At 44.8% G+C, this 22,011-nt stretch overlaps 1 protein-coding gene across 3 annotated transcripts in view; it reads left to right on the plus strand.

Moving 5' to 3' along the window:
* The window catches only part of SAP130 (Sin3A associated protein 130), a 74,807-nt gene that overhangs the window by 47,274 nt on the left and 5,522 nt on the right, over window positions 1-22,011 (plus strand). For all 3 annotated transcript variants that reach the window (XM_036253445.1, XM_036253446.1, XM_036253447.1), the window contains exons 16-18: window positions 7,244-7,602; window positions 11,947-12,195; window positions 12,370-12,495. In XM_036253445.1, coding sequence (XP_036109338.1) covers window positions 7,244-7,602; window positions 11,947-12,195; window positions 12,370-12,495 — 734 coding nt within the window. The remainder of the gene's footprint in view (window positions 1-7,243; window positions 7,603-11,946; window positions 12,196-12,369; window positions 12,496-22,011) is intronic.

The following is a 22,011-nucleotide window of genomic DNA, read 5'->3' on the forward strand; positions in this document are numbered from 1 at the left end:
TTAAGTTATTTAATGAAATAACCACAGCCCAGTGAAGAAAAACATAAAAGATGAAATGCAAAGACTCCCAAGAGAAAGTGATAAGACATAGAGATAACACAAATTGACAGAACTCATCAAAGATCTAGAAGAAGCCATCACAGAATAAGCCATCATTTAAAAAGAAAACCATGTAGACATTGAGGATAAAAATTTTAATAGTGAATAAAAATTTTAAACGAAATATAAAAACCAGCCCTGGCTGGTTTGGTTCAGCAGTTAGAGCGTCAGCCTCTGGACCAGAGAGTCCTGGGCTCGGTTTGCACTAAGGGTGCGTACCTTGGTTGCAGTTTGTACCTGGCCCTGGTTGGGATTGTGTGGGTGGCAACTAGTTTGTGTGTCTCTCTCACATCAATGTTTCTCTCTTCTTCCCTCTCTCCCTCATGCTCTGTCTGAAGGTAAATGCAAAAATGTCCTCGGGTGAGGATAAAAATATATATATATATATATATATATATATATAAAACATACAGAACTTAATATGATACAAGATCAACATATACATGTCAATATCCCTGAAATCAGTATATGACTTACAATTGATAGCATGTTATTATTCTGTCATTAATGTATCCTTAAATATTGTATACAAAATGTTGGTGTGTTCTGTAGTTGTTGGCAACTACAATTCATCAAATTATGGACATGGTGGTATTATGTGGAGAAGGTAGTAGATGGGTTCAGTCCTGAAGGAGACTTCGCAGTCGTTTTCAAATGTGAAAAGATTACCCATTCAAAACAAAGAGGAAAACTTAAAGTGTTTTGAAGTGGGAAATTTAAAAAAAAGTCCAAAAATCTTAAAGTTTAGTGTATTTTTTTTTTTTTTATCCTCACCCGAGGACATTTTTTTTTCCATTTTTTGTACAGATAGAGTGGGAGGGAGAGAGAGGAAGAGAGAGAGAGGGAAACATCGATGTGAAAGGGACACATCGAGTGGCTGCCACCCGTATGACCCAACCAGGGCCGGGGACAAACTGCAACCGAGGTACATGCCCTTAGCGGGAACCGAACCTGGGTCTCTCCGGACTGCAGGCGGACACTCCAACCGCTGAGCCAAAGCGGCCAGGGCAGTTTAGTGTATTTTTTAATTCCCCACCCAAGGACATGCTGAGAGAGAAAGAGATTGATGTGAGAGAGAAACGTTGATTGGTTGCCTTTTGTGGGATTGACCCGCATCCCAGGTGTGTGCCCTGACCCAGAATCAAACTGGCAACCTTTCAGTGCACAGGATGATGCTCAATGAGCTGAGCCACTCCAGCAGGGCAAAAGTTGGATTTTTAAAAAAAGTCACATAGTAGCCCTGGCCGGTTTAGCTTAGTGGTTAGAGCATCAGCCTGCGATCCAGAGAGACCTGGGTTTGATTCCCACTAAGAGCACGTACCTCGGTTACAGTTTGTCCCCGGCCCTGGTTGGGTCGTGTGGGTGGCAACCATTCGATGTGTCCCTTTCACATCGATGTTTCTCTCTCTCTCCCTCCCTCCCACTCTATCTGAACAAAAAATGGAAAAATGTCCTCAGGTGAGGATTTAAAACAAGGAAGTCACATAGTCCTACAAGGCTATTACTAAGGTTTGCTCTGCCAATCACTAATTAATCCTCAAACTCCACCAAACCTATAGAACTCTAAATACAGACAGATCTTATCAGGTCTCTGTCGGTTCCAGTTTCTCCTGGATGAGATCCCTCCTTGAAGCCTTGCTTCTCCCTACTGCAGTCTGGTGTGGGAGAGGCACATCAAAGGGCTGCCTCCCACATGTGCGTAGCTGGGGCCAGGAATCGCACCGGTGGCCCTAGTTGTGCAGTCTACACTCTGACCACTGGGCCACACCAGCCAGGGCTTGGTTTACTTTCTTGGTTTGTAAGAGCACATTTTTGTTTTGTTTTTAAATATGTTTTTAGTGATTTATTTAGAGAGGAAGGGAGAGAGAGATCGAAAGATCCATGTGAGAGAGAAACATCGATCAGCTGCCTCCTATACACCCCCGAGTGGGGCTCGAGCCCGAAGCCCGGGCATGTATCTCAGTCCGTGGGACTACGCTCCATCCACTGAGCCTCACTAGCTGGGCTATAAGAGCACCTTTTGTAACAGAGAAGGTACTTGAGATGCCAATTTCTGACACTTCTTACATCAGAAAAATGTATTTATTCTACCTTTACTCTTCAGTCTGTTTTCTCTCTTGTTGAGATTGGGAACATTGTACTGATCTGTCCTCCAGTCCTGGTTCTGGCCTGAGGACTGAGTGTCCTGTCTTAGCTCTGCACCTGAGACTGTCCCGTGAGTGCATTTGTTCCATTATACTGTCTCTCAGTTCTGTCATTTCCATTTGTCTTTCTCTCATAACTTTGATTTCTTTGCTGACTTTATTTTGGTTTTTATTTGTTTCAAGTGAATTTATACTTGTTGAAGCCTTTTTATGATGATGTCTGCATTAAAGCCCAGGTCAGCTAATACACACATCATCTCTTAAGTTTTGGTTTTCCTGACTCTTTTTTTTTTTTTTTTATCCTCACCCGAGGATATTTTTCCATTTTTCGTACAGATAGAGTGGGAGGGAGAGAGAGAGAGAAACATCGATGTGAAGGGACACATCGAGTGGCTGCCACCCGCACGACCAACCAGGGCCGGGGACAAACTGCAACCGAAGTACATGCCCTTAGCGGGAACCGAACCCGGGTCTCTCCGGACTGCAGGCCGACGCTCTAACCGCTGAGCCAAACTGGCCAGGGCGGTTTTCCTGACTCTTGATTAGAGGAGTGAATTTCTCTTCGTACCTGGACATTGTAGGTATTGTTAGAGTGGAATTTATTTATATAGCTTTTGTTTAAGCAGTCCCTCCGCTACCCCTGGGGGGAAGGGAAAGGATTGCCTCATTACTGCCATCGGGGATTGAGTCCAGGTTCCCCCCTTGGCCTCTTGAAACCACGTGAGTGGTGGGATGGAGGAGAGATGATTGAGGCACCTCGTTACAGCCTGGCAGGTGTGGAAACCGAGTTCTCCGCAGCCATTGGGGAGGGAGTGGGGTGTTTACTGTGTGGGGCAGTCATCGCCTGAACTTTTCATCTTCATAAGTGGCGCCATTCTTGGTTCTTGGGCTAGAGAGAACCAGACTTTGGTTGGGACTTACTTTGTCAGTGCCCTGTGACATCTCTTGGTTGCCAGCTCACCAGCACTCAGTCTGGGACAAAAGAGGCAAAAAGGACTCCCAAAGAACTCACCGCTGTCGTTCCTGGGTCCTGAGACAGCTGCCCAGTCTGTCAGCATCCTGTTTGCTTGCTTGTTTTATATGTGATACTCACAATCAATACAACTCATGAGTTGTAGCTATACTTAGCAGTAGGAATAGGAAAAATACATCTATGCTGTTTTTCTATAAACATACATCCTAAGTCCTACCCACACACTTAAATGATATAATGGCTAGGAAAATTTTAAATTGGAAATCTCTTTTTCTTCCTAGGTGATGTCTTCCGCTTTTCTACAGCATTATCTTTTTAAGTTCTTAATATGAAATATCTATAAATGTAGAGGAAAGTACAGAGAATTATATTTAACTGGATAACTGTTTTAACAGTTTATCTTATATTACCTTTTTTGGTGCAGTTACATAATTTCACTTTTAAATATTTTCCTTTTGACCCAGCCAGTGTGGCCCAGTGGATTGAGCATCCTCCCATGGATAGAGGTCCCAGTTCCGTTCCTGGTCAGGACATGTGCACAGGTTTTGAGCTCCATCCCCAGTGGGGGCATGCAGGAGGCAGCCTATGGATGTTTCTATCTCTCTCTCCCCTTTCCTCTCTATAAAAAATAAATAAAAACATATTTTTGAAGTAAATAAATACATACATACATATTTTCTTCTGCATTTTGACCATTTAATTATGTTGAATCTACATGTGGATTTCTTTTCATTTATTCATTCTACTTAGAGTTTGTTGAACTTTTGGATGTATAGACATGGTTTTTGTCACATTTGGGGAGTTATTGGCCATTATTTTTTTTAGATATTCTTTCTGCCCCTTTCTCTTCTTGCCTTTCAGGGCTCCCCTTATCGGAGGCCCATTTGCACATATTGGTGCTCATATTGCTGAGCCCAGGATCTCTGGGGCTCTCTTTACTTTTTCTCCCGTTTTGTTTTCAGTTTCTCAGACTGGATACTCTCAATTGATCTGTTTTCTTGTTTGTTGATTGTATTTATTTTTTTATATGCCTGTTGAAATATGCTTTTGTATCCCTCTGATAACTCTTTCCTTTCAGCTTTTATACTTTTCAATGCCAGAATTTCTGTTTTTTCTATTTTATAATTTCTTACTCTTTATTGATAACTCTATTTGCCGAGACATCACTTTCGTGATGTTGTTTAGTCATGATTTCTTTTAGTTCTTTGAAGCTATTTAAAATAGCTCATTTAAAATCTTTGTCTGATAAGTCTAACCTCTGGTTTCCTTGCCGACAGTTTGTTTGTTTATTAGTTAGTTTATTTATTTATTGTTGAAAGTATCACAGATGTCCCCGTTTTCCCCCTTGACCGTCCCTTCCCACTCCCACCCTGCTCCTGCCTGCCCCAGCCTTATGTCCATATCAATTGGTTGTGCATGTATGTGTGTAAGTTCTTTGGTGTATTTCTTCCGGCCCTTTCCACTTCCCATCTCTCTGAGGTTTGTCAGTCTGTTTCCTCCGTCCATGACTCTGGATCTCTTTTGGTCGGCAGCTTATTTTGTTCATTATATTCCACTAAGTGAGATCATGTGGTATCTGTCTGTCTCTGACTGGCTTATTTCGCTTAGCATATAGTCTCCAGGTCCCTCCATGTCGTCTCAAAGGATAAGAGATCTCTCTTTCTCACAGCTGCATAGTACTCCATTGTGTAAATGTACCAAAGCTGCTTTATCCATTCGTCTACTGATGGACATTTGGGGTATTTCCAGATCTTAGCTATTGTAAATAGTGCTGCTATGAACATGGGGGTACATATGTTCTTTCTGATTGGTGTTTCAGGCTTCTTAGGGTATATTCCTAGAAGTGGGATCGATCGCTGGGTCAAATGGCAGTTCCATTTGTAATTTTTTTGAGGAAACACCATATTGTTTTCCATAGTGGCTGCATTCCCACCAGCAGTGTAGTAGAGTTCCCCTTTTCTCCACACCCTCGCCAGCACTTGTTGTTTGAGAATTTGTTGACGGCAGCCATTCTGGCAGGTGTGAGGTGATACCTCATAGTCATTTTAATTTGCATCTCTCTGATGATTAGAGATGTTGAGCATTTTTTTTTTTCATATGTCTCCTGGCCATTCTCAGCAACAGTTTAATTAATTGCTTCTTTTCCTGTGTTTGAACAATGCTTTTTTGTTTGTTTTTTTCTAATTCTCACCCAAGGATATTTTTCCATTTATCTTCAGGTAGAGTGAGAGGGAGGGAGAGGGGGGGGGAGAGAGAGAGAGAGAAAGAGAAAGAGAAAGAAACATCAATGTGAGAAAGACACATCAACCGGTTGCCTCCCGCATGACCCCAACCAAGGCTGGGGATGAACCAAAACCAAGGTACATGCTCTTGACCTGAATTGAACCCATGACTCATTGGTTGGCAGGCCTAGGTTCTAACCACTTAGAAACCTGGCGAGGGCACTTTCTTATTTCTTTACATACCTCAGAATCTTATGTTGAAAAGAGGACATTTTAAGCTATATAATGTGGCAACTCTGAAAATCAGAGATCCACCCCTCCCCAGGATTTGTCATTGTTGCTGTTTGTTGTAGTTTGTTGTTTACTTATCCAAACTAATTTTTTAAATACATATATTTCTCTTGTGTGGCCACTAAATTCTCTTCTTGGCTAATTTTCTAGTCAGCTAATGATGGAATAGATTTCCTTGAATACCTGGAACCAGTAAGTCTCCCTTTGTTTGCCAAGGGGCTGTATGTGTCTGGGGTTCCCCATTAACACTCTGGCAGGCAGGTTACAGCTCTGCCTCACCCTGCTTCTCCTGCTGGTACGGAGCCTCAGTCAGCTAACAGGAGCGCTTAGGTCCTTTTTAGTTCTTCCCGGGACGTGTGCACAGCCCTGGGTGTTGCTTCCATGATGGCCAGAAATACGTTGAGCTTTTCAGCCCCTATCAGGATTCCATGCTCCAGCATTTCCTTTCAAAGTTTCTGAGTAGATTACACTTAGATTTCGACCCAGGTTGAGTTCATTTTTGTATATGGTGTCAAGTATAGGTCTGTGTTGAATTTTTTGCCTGTGGAATTTCAGTTGTGTTAAGGGATATTATTTGGTATTGTTTTGAGTATCTGAGTTTTCAGCAGTAGTAGTATATGTAGGTAAACCTTTACAGCTATTAAAGAAATATTTTACTTAAATATAATGTTTAAGAAGAAGTTGTAATGACGTGTATGAATTGTTCTTATAAAATTGAAAAAACGGGCCATTGTGGTCCAGTTGGTTGGGTGTCATCCTGCACACCGCAGTGTTGCTGGGTCAGCTCCTGATCGGGCCATGCTTGGTGGCAGGTGGGTCCTGGTGGGAGGTGTGCAGGAGGCAGCCTGTCAGTGTTCCCCTCTCCGAGTGATGTCTCTTTCTCCCTTCTGCTCTCTCTAAAAATCAATAAATACATTTTTTTTAACCCTGAAAAAATAGGATATACATTTTAAACACTTTATTTGTAGCCACTTTAGATGCCTGAAGTATCTCTGGTAAAATGTACTGGAAAATTGTAAGAGTGGTGCCTCTGGATAGAGGGTGAGGTGTGTGAACTGATGCCAAATCACTTCTAATTTGTATTCTTTTGTATATTTGCCATGTGCATGAATTTCCTCTTTTATAAGAGAAACTACATATGAAGTACGAGTTCAGTTGTAATCAATTAAAATACCTCCTGAGACAACACATGCATTAAGGAATTATGAGAGGAAAATGCACAATGTAATGAAAATTGGTTGTATTTTGATGATGTAACTGATTTCTTTACAATGTACTTGGTTTTCTAAAGTAATTTTATTGCTGCTTATGAAAACATGGTGGGTGGGCAAGGAAGGGATATTTTTAAAACTACAATTCCCTTTAAAATGTGAAAGTTCAACTTTTAGAATCAAGAAGTGTTTTAGTTTTGCTGTGTGTTTTCCAGAGAATTGGACAAATACTCATCTCTGAGATGTCGAAAGTTAAGGATATTCTCTGCTATTTGCTACATTATCTTTGCTTTTGTGTTTCAGTGCCAAGCCTAAGTCAGAAATCCACGTATCAATGGCCACTCCAGTCACTGTGTCCATGGAAACTGTGTCCAATCAAAATAATGATCAGCCCACCATCGCAGTCCCTCCCACCGCTCAGCAGCCCCCCCCGGCCATCCCCACCATGATTGCAGCCGCCAGTCCCCCGTCACAGCCAGCAGTCGCCCTCTCTACCCTTCCGGGAGCTGTCCCCATCACTCCGCCTGTCACCACCATGGCAGCTGCCCCTCTGCCCCCAGCGGCTGTGGGTGGCAGCTCCTCCTCTGCTTTGGGCCCTCCTGTGCCTGAGATAAAAGTCAAAGAAGAGGCGGAGCCAATGGACATCATGAGACCGGTTTCTGGTGAGTTCATTCGAAGAAGACTCCTGGCAGCTGCTGCTTCCCCTTTCCTGACTCCTCACTCAGAGTCCAAACTTCTGGTATCCTCCACCAGGAATGTTGACTCCTCCATTCTCATTTTTAAAAACTTTTTAATGCATATTGGTCAGCTTTGTGGGTTGTTTTTATTTTTTCTTCATTAATTTTAGAGAGAGAGGAAGGGAAAGGGAGAGAGAGAGAAACATCGATGAGAGAGAACATCGACTGGCCGCCTCCTGCACGCCCCCCACTGGGGATCGGACCCACAACCTGGGCATGTGCCCTGACCGGGAATCGAACTGGTGACCTCTTGGAGACATATTGGCCAGGCTCCATTCTCATTTAAAATTTTCATTTTATTACTTTTTAATTAATGGAAACTTCTTTTGAAAACTAAAACTATTTTGTTGGCTTTATAATTTTATTTCTTAACCAAAATCATGAAAAAGATTAATGTTTCCCCAAGGATATTTACATATCCTTCAATACAGCTTTTTCTTATTCATTAAGAAAATATTGCCCAAAAAGAGAAAATACCGTCATGTTAAGAAGATACAATTATAGCTAAGTAGTGATTATTTACAATTGTTTCCTGCTAATTTTTGTTAGTTTATTGTGCAGTAAAGTTAGATTTGTTATTGAAAATATTCTTTTGCCTTGGTCAGTTTGGCTCAGTGGTTAAGCGTCGGCCCCTGGACCGAAGGGTCACAGGTTCGATTTCCAATCAAGAGCACGTACCTGGGTATTGCAGGTTCAATCCCCGGCCTCAGTCAGGGTCGTGTGAGAGGCAACCAATCAATATGTAGACACACTGATGTTTTTCTCTCTCTCTTCCCCCTTTCCCTTCCACTCTATTTGAAATAAATCAATGGGAAAATATTCTTAGGTGAGGATTAAGGAAAAAAAGAAAACAAACTTACATGTGATTAGTAAAATCTTAAAACTGTTAATTATTCCTTTTCCCTCTATTCTACTATAAGCTCTCAGTTTGTAAAAGGCAGGTCACCTTGGAGGTTTTCTTTTTTGTTTGTTTTTTCAAAATTTATTGTGGACCTTGTTTTTCATAACTACAGAAGTAGCGGTCAGTGTAAGACATTTATGAACTACTGACACAGCCCAGGTGGAAAAGCACAGCTTCATCATCTAGGAGCTCACACCCTAGCAAGTGTGACAAACAGTGAAATAAAGTAGGTATAAAATATAAGGGAGAGTTGGGGCTGGAGCTGTGATGTTTGAAAGACTTAAAGGGTAGGCCTATGGAGAAAGTGATCTTGGAGCAGAGACATGAAGGAGGGGAAGTCCTGGGAAAGAGCCTTCCACGCCAAGAGCACTGGAGTGAGAGCCCGGAGGCGGCAGCAGGCCTGGGCCTGAAGAGCAGGGCCAAGTGGTGCAGCAGAGTGCGTGAGGACGTGGCCGACAGCAGGTCAGAGGGACAAGGTTGAGACAGCCGTGGGCCCTTGTGAGGGGGTGGGCTTTGCGGGTCTCTGTGAGAGCTCTTAGAGGGTTTGAGCGGAGGAGGGACTTGAGGTCACTTGGGTTTTTTAACAGACCACTCTGGCTGCTGTGTACAGAAAAGACTGGGAACAAGGATGGATTGGGGAGACCTTCTTAGAGGTTATTGCAAAGAACAGTTAAGACTTCAACCAGGGTAGTAGCAACAGAAGTGATATGAAATGGTTGGATGTTAGATATATTTTTAAAGTAAAAGTGAGGATTTCTTTCAAGATTGGACGTTGAGTGTGAGAGAACAGCAGCAGGGTCAACGACAACACTTTCAGTTGTTGTAACTGGCAGTGTGGAGTTGCCATCAGCTGGGATGGGGAAGGTTGCAGGAGGGGACCACATTATAGGGAGAGGTTAGGAGTTCGTTTTTGGTGTGGCGATTTTGAGGAACCTGTTAGATCTCCCAGTGGACCTATCAGGTAGGCCATTGGATCTGTGAGCCTGGCTTTGGAATAAGAAAGAAGTTGCAGGCATGAACTGGGAGCTGTTGTTGTACGTGTATTTTTAAAGCTACGAGCACGGATAAGATCACATAAGGAATGAGTGCAGATACAAAACAGAAGTGGTTGTGGACTAAGCTTCTCCAGGCACTGAGCTTTATGAGGAGGGAGAGGAGGCAGAGCACACAAAGGCTGCGTGAGGGGCCAGAGGGGCCAGAATACAACTTGGGAGTGTGTGATGCTCTGTCAGCCAGTACAAGAATATTTCAGGGAAAATATTGCCCAATCAGTTGCAGTTCGTCCCTGGCCCTGGTCGGGTCATGCAGAAGGCAGTCAGTTGATATGTCCATCTCACGTGGATGTTTCTTTCCCTCTCTCTTCCTCCTCCTCCCTCCCTCCCTCCTTTTTTCTTTCTTCCTCAAAAAAAAAAAAAGATCAGTGGAAAAAAAATATCCTTGGATGAAGGATGAGAATTAGCAACAACAACAAAAAAAGATAAGGACTGAGTAGTGACCACTGGATTCAGCAACATATGAAGGTCTTGACAAGAGCAGTTTTCATGTAATGATATTGTTCAAAGTAAGGTTGGAAGTTGGTTCATGAGAAAGCTTGGAGAGAAGCATTGGAGACAATGAGTATAATTAGTGAGTATAATCAATACTTGAAGGATTTGTTATAAAGGGATAGAAAAAAGGAAGGCCAATATCTGAAGGGAAATGATGCCAAGAGGAAATATTTGTAAGATGGGACAAATAACAGTTTCATATGGGAATGATCCAGTAGAGAGGAAAATATTGAGGCAGGAAAGAGATTCAAGTTCCTGGAGTAAATGTCTGAAGACATGAGAGTGGTTAGGATCTACTGTGCATGTGAAGGAATCTGTCTTTGCTGAAAACACAAAGAAAAAGGAGAAACTTGGTCACAGTGGGTAGACATTTATGGATTATTTTCTTCTGATTGTTCCTTTTATTTTATTTTTCTTCAGTTAAATGAAAGCAAGGTCATCAACTGAGAATGAGGCTTATAAAGGAGATGCTGGAGGTGTGAGGAGGGAGGAGAAGGGTGAAATGGTGCGGAGAGCGAATGGACTTCACAGATCAGATAGAATTGTCCCGCAGCAACAAGGGCCTGCTGGCATTAGTGAGCATGTGAGCCTGAGAGCAGTCAGCGTTACTTTGTATCTCCCTGTAGTAACGTTGCAGCTGCACAGGTGCAGACTACTTGGAGAGTTGTGTTTCACTTGTGGTGCTTTTGTTAAGTGAGTATATTGAAGCAAAGAAGGGCTAGTGAATGAATAAAGTAAGTAAAATTGATGGTAGAATTAAAACCTAGTGACAGGCCCTGTCTGGTTTGCTTCAGCAGTTAGAATGTTGGCCCGCGGACCAGAGAAAACCTAGTAACAGGAGAGCGATAAGTAACAGCAAAAAATGAAAAAAGGTAGGATTAATAGATAATAGTTCCTAGTGGGGACTAGAGATTGTTGGAGACCTGTTACTAAGGGGCATGACCTGGAAAAATCCTTGGTTTTGGCTGGAGAATCAGATGTTAGAAATTGAGATGCGATGACCGTGTTTAAAGTAGGCCTGTTGCGAGTCAGTGGCTGAGGAAGGTGGAGGAAAAGGATGGCAGTGTTTGGTAGAGGGAAAACAAGAGGGGAGGTGGGCTTTATCATGATTGTAAGTCCCCAGATGTATGCTCCATACAAGCCCAGAGGAACGTCTCCTTCACACTGGACGCCCTCTGTGAAGGTGCGGGTGCGGAGTCCACGCTGTGACGCCCCGCTGCCCGTCGGCTCCCCACCCTGCCCTCTCGGACTTACAGGATTCATGCCTTATTTTCTCAGTCTTTAAATTGGGGATAATAACATAATGCCTACTAATTCAGATTATTTTTAATATTACATGATTTAATAGGCTAATTTCTAGGAACTAATGCTCAAAGGCTTGAAAATAGTGGCTTGGACATGTAGGTTTTGTTGTCCCCCTTGGAGAAAATCCTGAGGCAGACAGTTCAGAGATGATGTGTAGACTCAATCATTAGGGACCCATGCTATGGCACCCCTAGCATTTGACACTGGTGCTTTTCATTCCGGAACGTGCTAGAACTCCAGCTGTTACATCTGAGTCCACAGTCACGATAAGGGACGAGGAACAGAAGGTCCTGCCCTCTCTTGAGTGAGGGTCCTCGTGCTGAGGAAGGGGAGGGTGTGTGCCATTAGGAAGTAGTTGGCAGTCCTGCCACAGCTGGGACTCAGCACAGTGCCAGCCACCAAGCAGCACTCCATGAACATTTCTCTCTCCTACTGACTCGCTCTCATTGGTGGAACAGGTGACGCTTTCCATCACGTTTGGGTTCTCACATACGCGTGCCCCTTTCCCCACGACAGCAGTCCCTCCACTGGCTGCCAGCGCTCTGTCACCATCTCTCGCATTGCTGGCTAACAACTTATCCGTGCCCACAAGCGACCTGCCGCCCGGCGCCTCCCCAAGGAAGAAGCCTCGAAAGCAGCAGCATGTGATCTCTACAGAAGAGGGAGACATGATGGAGACCAACAGCACCGACGATGAGCGGTCCACCGCCAAGGGCCTTTCAGTGAAAGCGGAGAAGCGCAAGTCTCCTCCCAAGGAGTATATTGGTAATGCCCACAGCTGAGTGCTGTCGCGCGGGCTTTCCCACTCCAGGCAGGGCTCAGCGCCAGAGCTGGTCACGTGGGCGATCTCACTTGTGGCTCGCTTACTGGAACTATACCTTGAGGGTTGTGGCGAAGGAACAATAAGTGATTTAACATCTTGTTCTTCCTTTTGAATAGACGAAGAAGGTGTGAGGTACGTCCCGGTGCGCCCTAGGCCTCCCATCACTCTGCTCCGCCACTACCGGAACCCCTGGAAAGCTGCCTACCACCACTTCCAGCGCTACAGCGACGTCCGGGTCAAAGGTTAGCTCCCCCAGAGACCCCAGTGCTGATGCACGAAGTGGGCCTTTCGCTTGCCTGTGCTCCACCTTAGTGGAATAGACAGAAACATAATTTTCCAGTTTCTAAAAAACCTTAAGTTCTTATGATAAAATCTTGACACTTTAGTGTTTATCTTAGGCAAAGTGTACGTTTGGCCAAAAAATTTGGAAAACTATCTTTCGCCTGAGAAAGCTATATGTACTTTATTGGAAACTCAGTCTAATGAATGCATTTCTAGTAAAATCATTTGCTGCCGGCTCCTCGGGGTGGGAGACGGCCTCCTTGGCCTGGTGTGGCTGTGGGAGGGGCTGGGCTGCATCGTGGACGTATTCCATGGCAGTTCCTTGGTGCTCAGTGGTGCAGGCATCATAAGCCCCAAAGACCACCGTTTATTTAACGTAGGTGTAACTCTCAGAATAGTCCACGGTAAGCGCTAATAAATGTTTTTATTGTTGAACTTAAGAATAACATTTTGATAAACCAACATGTAATAAAAATGGCTGGTAGTATATTGTTAATGTTTGTACTAATAGACTTTAAGAGTCAATATCAAATATAGACATTGCACAAGGAAGTATAAGCTGGCAGAGACTTGCTCATATTTCTCATTTTCTCATATAACTTCTACTTGGAAACTTCTCTGATGGTTTCCTCGTAGTCTCAAGATTTGGCAGAGCTGGGTGGCACTGAAGAGTGTCTGTGCACGGGGCTGTTAGGCAGAGCTGGGTGGCACTGAAGACTGTGAGTGGGGCTGTTAGGCAGAGCTGGGTGGCACTGAAGACTGTCTGTTAGTGGGGCTGTTAGGCAGAGCTGGGTGGCACTGAAGACTGTCTGTTAGTGGGGCTGTTAAGCAGAGCTGGGTGGCACTGAAGACTGTCTGTGAGCGGGGCTGTTAAGCAGAGCTGGGCGGCACTGAAGACTGACTGTGAGCGGGGCTGTTAAGCAGAGCTGGGCGGCACTGAAGACTGACTGTGAGCGGGGCTGTTAAGCAGAGCTGGGCGGCACTGAAGACTGACTGTGAGCGGGGCTGTTAAGCAGAGCTGGGCGGCACTGAAGACTGACTGTGAGCGGGGCTGTTAAGCAGAGCTGGGCGGCACTGAAGACTGACTGTGAGCGGGTCTGTTAAGCAGAGCTGGGCGGCACTGAAGACTGACTGTGAGCGGGGCTGTTAAGCAGAGCTGGGCGGCACTGAAGACTGACTGTGAGCGGGGCTGTTAAGCAGAGCTGGGCGGCACTGAAGACTGACTGTGAGCGGGGCTGTTAAGCAGAGCTGGGCGGCACTGAAGACTGACTGTGAGCGGGGCTGTTAAGCAGAGCTGGGCGGCACTGAAGACTGACTGTGAGTGGGGCTGTTAAGCAGAGCTGGGCGGCACTGAAGACTGACTGTGAGTGGGGCTGTTAAGCAGAGCTGGGTGGCACTGAAGACTGACTGTGAGCGGGGCTGTTAAGCAGAGCTGGGTGGCACTGAAGACTGACTGTGAGCAGGGTGATGTCCTGGCAGTGCCACGTCTGAAGAGAAGCACAGAGGTGGCAGCACTTTCCCGCTCTTCTCCCTCACAAGTACGCCCTGGGGTTTGCAAAGAGGTTGAGATTTCCACAGGTCAGAGAAGGTTGGCCTGTGATGGAAGCAGATACAGAGCAGTAAACATCTCATGCCACAAGAATTCCATATCACAGCAGTAAAACATTTAAGGTTTCCCTGGTAACATTTGAAGCCATATTAAAAGATTCTTATTACTTATTGGGACTCATTCTTCATAACTGTATCGAGAAAGGTAATTTGAGGACTAAAATGTTAATGATTCCTAAGTCTTCTATTTGGATATGTACATATTAATCATATTTGCACCAAATCTCTTGACTATTAAACTTCAGTTGAACTGCTTTACCTAAGCTTTAAAATAATATTCATAAAGCCCTGGCCGGTTTGGCTCAGCGGTTGGAGCGTTGGCCTGTGATTCAGAGAGACCTGGGTTCGATTCCTGCTAAGGGCGTGTACCTCGGTTGCAGTTTGTCCCCGGCCCTGGTTGGGTTGTGTGGGTAGCAGCGACTCAATGTGTCCCTTTCACATCGATGTTTCTCTCTTTCTCTTCCTCTCTCCCTCCCATTCTATCTGAACAAAAAATGGAAAAATGTCCTCAGGTGAGGATAAAAAAAAAAAATCAAGGTGAAATACTAAAAATTGGTCAGGTAATTCCCAGGAAGGAAAGAAAAGAAATACAGCATCAAGAAGCACACAAAAGAAACAGAAAACCAATAATAACATGGCAGACTTAACCTTACATATCAGATAATTACCTTAAATGTGAATAGCCTGAACATGGAATTAAAACAGAATGGCAGAGTGTATGGGGGAAAAAGATCCACCTATATTCTGTCTATAAGAAACTCATTTCAAATGCATTGACGTAGGTATATTGACAAATGGAAAATAGATGATGTGGAAACTTTTTAAAAAGCAAGAGTAGCTATGTTAATATCAAATAAGAGTAGACTTCAGAGATAAGAAAATTACTAAAGACAAAGAAGGACACTGTGTACTGTTAAAAAATGTAGAGGCAACAAAAACCAAGAGCTTCAGAATACTTGAAGCAGAACTGGTAGAGTTGAAAGGAGAAACTGGCAAAGGTGCAGGGATTGTCAGAACGTCGCCCTCTCATGCTCAGCAACTGATGGAAGTACTTGACAGAAAACCAGCAAGGATGTAGACAAACTGAGCACCACAAACCAACATCCAGTAAACACTGTGCACCACTTGAAGTGCAGCAGAAAACACACGTTCTCTCAAATGTGCACAGAACATGTAAAGATAGACAGTATCCTGGATCAGAAAGCAAACCTCAACAGGTTTGAAAGCATTGAAATTATAGAGTATCTTCATTTCCCATAACGGAATCTAATTAGAAACCAAATACACAGAGATAACAACAACAGAAACACCTCCAAACTATGGATATTATATAACACATTACTTCTAAGTAATGGGTCAAAGAGGAAGTTTTGGAAATGTTTTAAAATACATAAACGAACATGAAAGTAAAATACAGCATAATCATGGGAGGCAACTAAAGCAGTGCCAACAGGGAAATGTATAGCACTAAATAGTTACATTAGACAAGAGGAAATATCTCTCAGAATTTCTACATCAGAAACTATAAAAAGAACAACATAAACTTAAAGCAAATACAGAGCAGAAATAGTACAGATACACCCTGGCCAGTTTGGTTCAGCAGTTAGAGCGTCAGCCTGTTGTCCCGAGAGACCTGGGTTCGGTTCCCGCTAAGGGCACGTACCTCAATTGCAGTTTGTCCCCAGCCCTGCTTGGGTTGTGCGGGTGGCAACTACTCGATGTGTCCCTTTCACGTCGATGTTTCTCTCTCTCTGTCTCCCTCCCACTCTATCTGAACAAAATATCAAAAAATGTCCTCGGGTGAAGATAAAAAAAAATAGTACAGATAGCAGAAATTAGGGAAGTCGGAAAATTAAGCCCTGGCCCGTGTGGCTCAATTGAGCATTGTCTCATGTACCAAAGGTTGCTGGTTTGATTCCTGGTTGGCACGTGTGCACCCAGGTTGTGGGCTCGATCCTCATGAAGGGACATGTAAGAGGCAGCTGAACAATGTTTCTCTCTCTCTTTCCCTTCCCTTGTCTCTAAAATCAATAAAAACATTTTAAAAAGAGAAAATTAATAAAATCAAACTATAAGCTGATTTGTTGAAAACAAATCAGTAATGTTAAATCTCTGAAAAAGATAAAGGATAAAAACAAATTAGAACTATTAGGACTAACAAGACGTTACTACATATTGTGTAGCCATTAAAAGCATAGGAAGGCCCAGCCGGCATGGCAGCCTAGACACTGGCCAGTACTCTTCAGACTGCTCAGGGTGTCAGAAGCAAGGGGAGTCGGAAACTATCAGGCCGAGAGGACTCTGAGGGACATAAGTGAATGTAATTGTTGTCCTGACTGGATCCTGGGACTGAAAACAATAAGCTTTTTGTTGTTGTTGTTGTTCAACCTCACTGACCATTAGAGAAATTTACATTTAGATGTCACTACACATGTATCAAAACAGCTGAAATTTTAAAATACTGATAGTGCTAAATGCTGGTGAGGATGAGAAGCAGCTAGGTCTCGCAGAAATCCCTTGGACATTTGGGTGTGCTGTGCTTCTGTTGCTTCTCCTGAGAGCTCGGCTGTTGGCTTTACTGGGTTGTCTTGTGAGTGGTGCATCGTGTTTTTCTCTTGCTACTTTGAAGATTTTCTCAACTTTGACTTTTAATGTTTTTATTATGACCTGTCTGTGGGTATCTTTGCATTTATCGTGCTTGGTGTACCTTGAGCTTCCTGGATAGGTATGGGGTTTTGTGAGTGTGTGTGTTTTTGGTTTTGGTTTGTTGTTTTGTTTTTCATTACATTTGAGAAGTTTTCAGCCATTTCTTTTCTTGGCGTATTCCTCCTTCTTTTTCACTTCCTTTTTGTACTCTAGTTGCACATGTGTTGGTACTACTAGTCATGTCTCACATGTCTCTGAGGCCCTGTCATTTCTCTTTTTTTCTCTCAGTTCTTCAGCTTGCATAGTCTCTGTCAATCCGTTTTAAACCTCGTGTTTTGTACCAGGTCAGATCTGCTGATCCCCTCGGGTGTATTTTAAATTTTCACGTACTGTACTGTTCAAGTCCAGAGTTCTCACTTGGTTCGTGGTTGGTTAGTTTTGTTGTTGTTCATTTCTTTCTCTGTGATGCTCTCTCTTTATCGTCGACAGGACCATCACACCTTCCTCCAGCCGTGCTTTCCTTTCATTCTGTGGGTTTCTAGAATGCGACTTCGAGGCTTTCTGGGATGTCTGACACTGATCATTCTCACGGACAGTTTCTGTTACCTGCTGTGCACCCCACTTATAGGTCGTACTTCCCTGTTTATTTTGCGTTACTCGTAATATTTTGTAGAAAGCTGGGCATTTAGATAATATATCGTAGCATCTCTGTGTACTTCATCTCCACTCGTTTCCTGTTTATTGGTTCCTTTATTTGTTTAGTTATTGGCTGGACTATTTCAGTGACATCTAACTGCCTGCCCTCCACCCTTTACATGGAGAATGAGCCTCTGCTGCAGCTCCTCGGGGAGGTGCAGCTCTGGGTGAGCCGCCTCATCCTGGGGAGGGATAGCCGTGCACCTGTTGAGCCCCCGCCTCATCCTGGGAAGGGGTAGCCCTGCTCTTGTTCTGATTACACCAGCTGGTAAACCCCACTAAGTGCTTGCCCTTTTGCTCTAGTAGAACACAGGACAACTGGAATTTGGTGTCTGGAAACTAATCCAGTCAAATTGTAGCTCCTTGTCAGAAGTTTCTGAGGGCCATTTGGCTGTTTGTTCTGCCCCCAGGAGGCATCTCCTTCAAACTAGTCAGTCAGTCTAGGCTGTGTCTTCATTAGATCTGCAGATTTGGTCTGTTTCCTTTCACTACAACAGCACCTTTATATTTGAACGTCACCCTTTTTCCAATGGAGTGGCTCCTTCGAGAAGAGATTAGAAGCTTCCTGTTCTATGCACTGTTTCTCCCCCAGGCAGAATCTCTGAGGCCAGAGCTGTGGAGATGGGGGTGGGGACAATGATACCCTTCTCTCTAACTCTGCTCTCTAGGATGTGGGGGGAAGAGGAGTGAGCAGCTTGAGATCTCCTTGGCTTGGGCTCGCCCCGTGTAAAACCACTACTTCAGCAGCTGGGAGAAGGACTCCCAGCCCCCAGGGGCTCAGGAGGTCTTGCCTAGGTGCAGTCTCCATCCCATGAGGAGGGGCGAACAGGAGGAGGCCCCACATCTCAGCTGTACTCACTTGTGACTTAACTTCAGCAACAGGGCGCATGGAGCAGGATGAGGTCTGCTGCTGTCCTGCTCCTCCTGGGAGGGAGGACACTGTCCAGCGGCAGCCTCTGGGTGTGGTCTCCGCCTCCCTGTGCTAGGAAGGAGGAGAGAAGGGATGGTCTGTTCACACGCCACAGACTTGCTGTTCTTACCACATTTTAGTAGATTTGCTTGAATAGATGTTTCTGCATTTGCTATTTGCCCCTAGGACCTTTTCCAGAGGTTTAAATGGTTATTTTTAAAATTTTCGCCTATCTTTCTTTGGGAACAGATTAGCAGAGCACACGCATACATTGCTGAGCTAGTCTGGAAAATAATTCAGCGATTTCTTTTTTTTTTTTGGTACATGCCCCTAGCGGAAACCGAACCTAGGACTCTCTGGTCCGCAGGCCAAAACTCCAACCGCTGAGCCAAACCAGCCAGGGCTCAGCAATTTCATAAAAACAAAATATACACATATCATATGACCCAGCAGTTGCACTCCTAGGCATTCATCCCAGAGAAAGGGAACCTGTGTCCACACAGAAGTCTGCAAGCAGATGTTCATAGCAGCGGCTTTTGTAACAGCCAAGAACTGGGAGCAAGGCAGATGCCCGTCAAGGGTGAACAGCTAAACCGTGGTACTACTGAGTTCTGTCCGTCACAAGAAGGAAAGAACCGCTGCTCATGCAACAGCTCGGACGGATCTCAGTGGCATTCCGGTCATGCTTAGTGGAAAGTCCGGTTAAAGGGACATGTACCATGTGATTGCTGTCTGTGTAACATTCTCAGAATGACAAATTATACAGATACCGCTGGGGTGGGGGTGAGGAGGAGTGACGTGAGCACGCAGTGTGGCGTGAGAGAGGTCTTAGTGTTGATACGCTGGTTCCGAGTCGTGGCGGTGGCCCGTGAATCTTAACACACGTGAAACTGCAGAACAGCCTTCTCATCGTGCAGCTTCCCGGGCATGCTGTCGTCCTGCAGTTATGTGAGATGCAGCCAGTGGGGCACACTGGACCTCTCCTCTGTTTTGTAAATTGCTCTATTGAGATGTAATTCACATGTTAAAATGCACGATTTGGTGATTTATAGTGTGTTCACAGAGCTGTGCATCCATCACCACAGTTAGTGTGCATCATTGTCATCACCCCAGTACGAGACTCCACATCCCTAGCCGTCACCCTGCCGTGTTCCCGTCTCTCCCCCAGCCCAGAGCACCCTCTGCTCTACCTTCTGCCTCTAGATTCTCTCACGCTAGGCATTTCTTGTGCATGGACTCCTGTGATGTGCAGTCTCCTGGGACTGGCTGACTCAGCATGTTTTAGGGTACATAAATGTGGGAGCATGTGTCAGTGTTTCGCTCTTTTTTCTTGCCAAATAATATTCCAGTGTATGGATATTCCATACTTTATCCACTCATCACTTGATGGGCTTTTGGGCTGTTTCCACTTTTTGATTATTATGAAAAGGATGCTGTGGCCACTTATACAGACTTTTGTATGGTTATCTGTTTTCATTTCTCTTGGATATAGACCTAGGAATGGAATTTCTGGGTTGTTTCGTAACTTATATTTAACATTCTGATAACTGCTAGACTGTTTTCCAAAGCCAAATAAATCTCACTTTTCCATCAGCTGTGTATGAAGCTTCCGATTTCTCCACATCCTCACCATAACTGACTGTTTTAGTCTAGCATGCTAATGGATGGGAAGTGGTACCCAGGTGGGGTTTGTTTTTTATCCTCACCTGAAGATATGTTTTTATTGATTTTAGAGAGAGAGAAACATCTATTGGTTGTCTCCCGTATGCACCCTGACTCAGGATTAGACCCACAGCCTTGAGGTGTACAGGATGATGTTCCAACAAACTCAGCCACCCAGCCAGGGCTCCTAGTGAGGTTTTGATTGGCATGTCTCTAATGCCTCATGATGATGAACATCTTCATATATTTATTGGCCATTTTTTACATTTTTGGAGAGATGTCTGTTTGCATGTTTTTGCCCTTTTTAATACATTTGTCATTTTACTATTGAGTTGTAAGAATTCTTCATGTGGAGATTTCCGGTGAAGATGGTGGGTAGGTAAACATGGTATCGCCTCCTCCCACAACCATATCAAAATGACAACTAAGCTACGGAACCACCAACATTCAGAACCAGCTGAAATCGAGCTGAATAGAAGTCCTACAACTACAAAATTAAAAAAGAACCACATCGAGACTGGTAGGAGGGGCAGTGGTGGACAGCTGGTCCCACATCCACGTGTGGCGGATAAAAATCAGGAGGACACCTTGGCTGGGAAGGTCCTCCTTGAGGAGTGAGGGGTCCCTGTCCCACAATAGGCACCCAGCTAAGGGTTCCAGTGCCAGGAAGAGAATCCCCATCACTTCTGGCTGGAAAAACCAGCGGAAACTGAGGCTGAGAGAGGCTGAGGCTGCTGGAGCCCCAGACAATTCCTCTTAAAAGGTCAGCACACAGACTTACTTGGACCCTCTCCCTCCAGGCTCTAGTGTGAAAGAGGAAGCTTGAAAGGCATCAAAGACGTACAGGGAAGAATTGAGCTATTTGGCATCAGGGTGACAGCTGGAGGGGCAGCTTTCTCCCAGACAGACATGCTGGCGGAGGCCTTTGTCCCTTTGGTGAGCCCTTCCCCAGGGCAGCAAATGGCACCATATCTAGGATTCCATCCACCTGGCTCATGTTGTTTGCCCCACCCTGGTGACTCCCTGAGGCCCTGCCCCACTCAACTTTCAGGTCCACCCAAGCTGTTTCCAGTGGCTTTACCATAGGCTTGGCCTGTCTTGGTCATGTTTCAGATTTTCCTAATTCACTCAAACAAGCAGCATCTGGCCTCAGTGAGCTCAGTACCCCTTGTTAAGTAGCCTCAGACCTGGCACTAGAAGCAGCCAGCCTTGGTTCACAGCTTGGCTTCGCCTGGGCACCTCCAAGCCAGCACAAGTAACAGCCATCTGCAGATCACTTTGTAGCTTAAGCCTAGTGGCCCTGGGTAGAACACAGGCAGTGGCTGACCATGCCCCAGAGCCAGCACACCCTGTGAACAGCTTCAGATCACAGTGAAGCACCACCACCCAACCACCTCCATAGGTGATACACTCAATGAGTGGACTCAGTGGGTACCAGAGCCCTGCTGAAGAAAGTCTTGCTCTGTGTGGTGGGCCCTGCACAGCTGATCCTCCAAGGTAGTCAGAGGACAGTGGTCAGTGGGCACAGCCAGTCCTTGCAGCTGATCAGCAAGAGTAACCCCTCCCGTTTATGTGCAAACAGGACTCAGAACTCCATTACAACAGAAGGGTGTATAGTCCATACTAGGGGTGCACCTTGAGGGCCCAGCTGGGATGATCAAGGAGGCTGTACCCTTGGACCCTACAGGACACCTACTACAAAAGGCCACCCTACAAGCCTAGGAGACATAGTAACTACCTAATACATAGAAAAAAACACAGGGAGGCAGCCAAAATGAGGAGACAAAGAAACATGTCCCAAATGAAAGAACTGAACAGAACTCCAGAAAACGTACTCAACAAAACAGAGATAAACAATCTAACAGATGCAGAGTTCAAACCACTAATTATAAGGATGCTGGAGGAACTTAGTGAGGGCCTCAGGAGCATCATAAAGGACCAGTCAGAAATGAAG

The sequence above is a fragment of the Molossus molossus genome, unplaced genomic scaffold, assembly GCF_014108415.1.
Source record: "Molossus molossus isolate mMolMol1 unplaced genomic scaffold, mMolMol1.p scaffold_m16_p_11, whole genome shotgun sequence".
NCBI classification, from domain to species: Eukaryota; Metazoa; Chordata; class Mammalia; order Chiroptera; family Molossidae; genus Molossus; species Molossus molossus.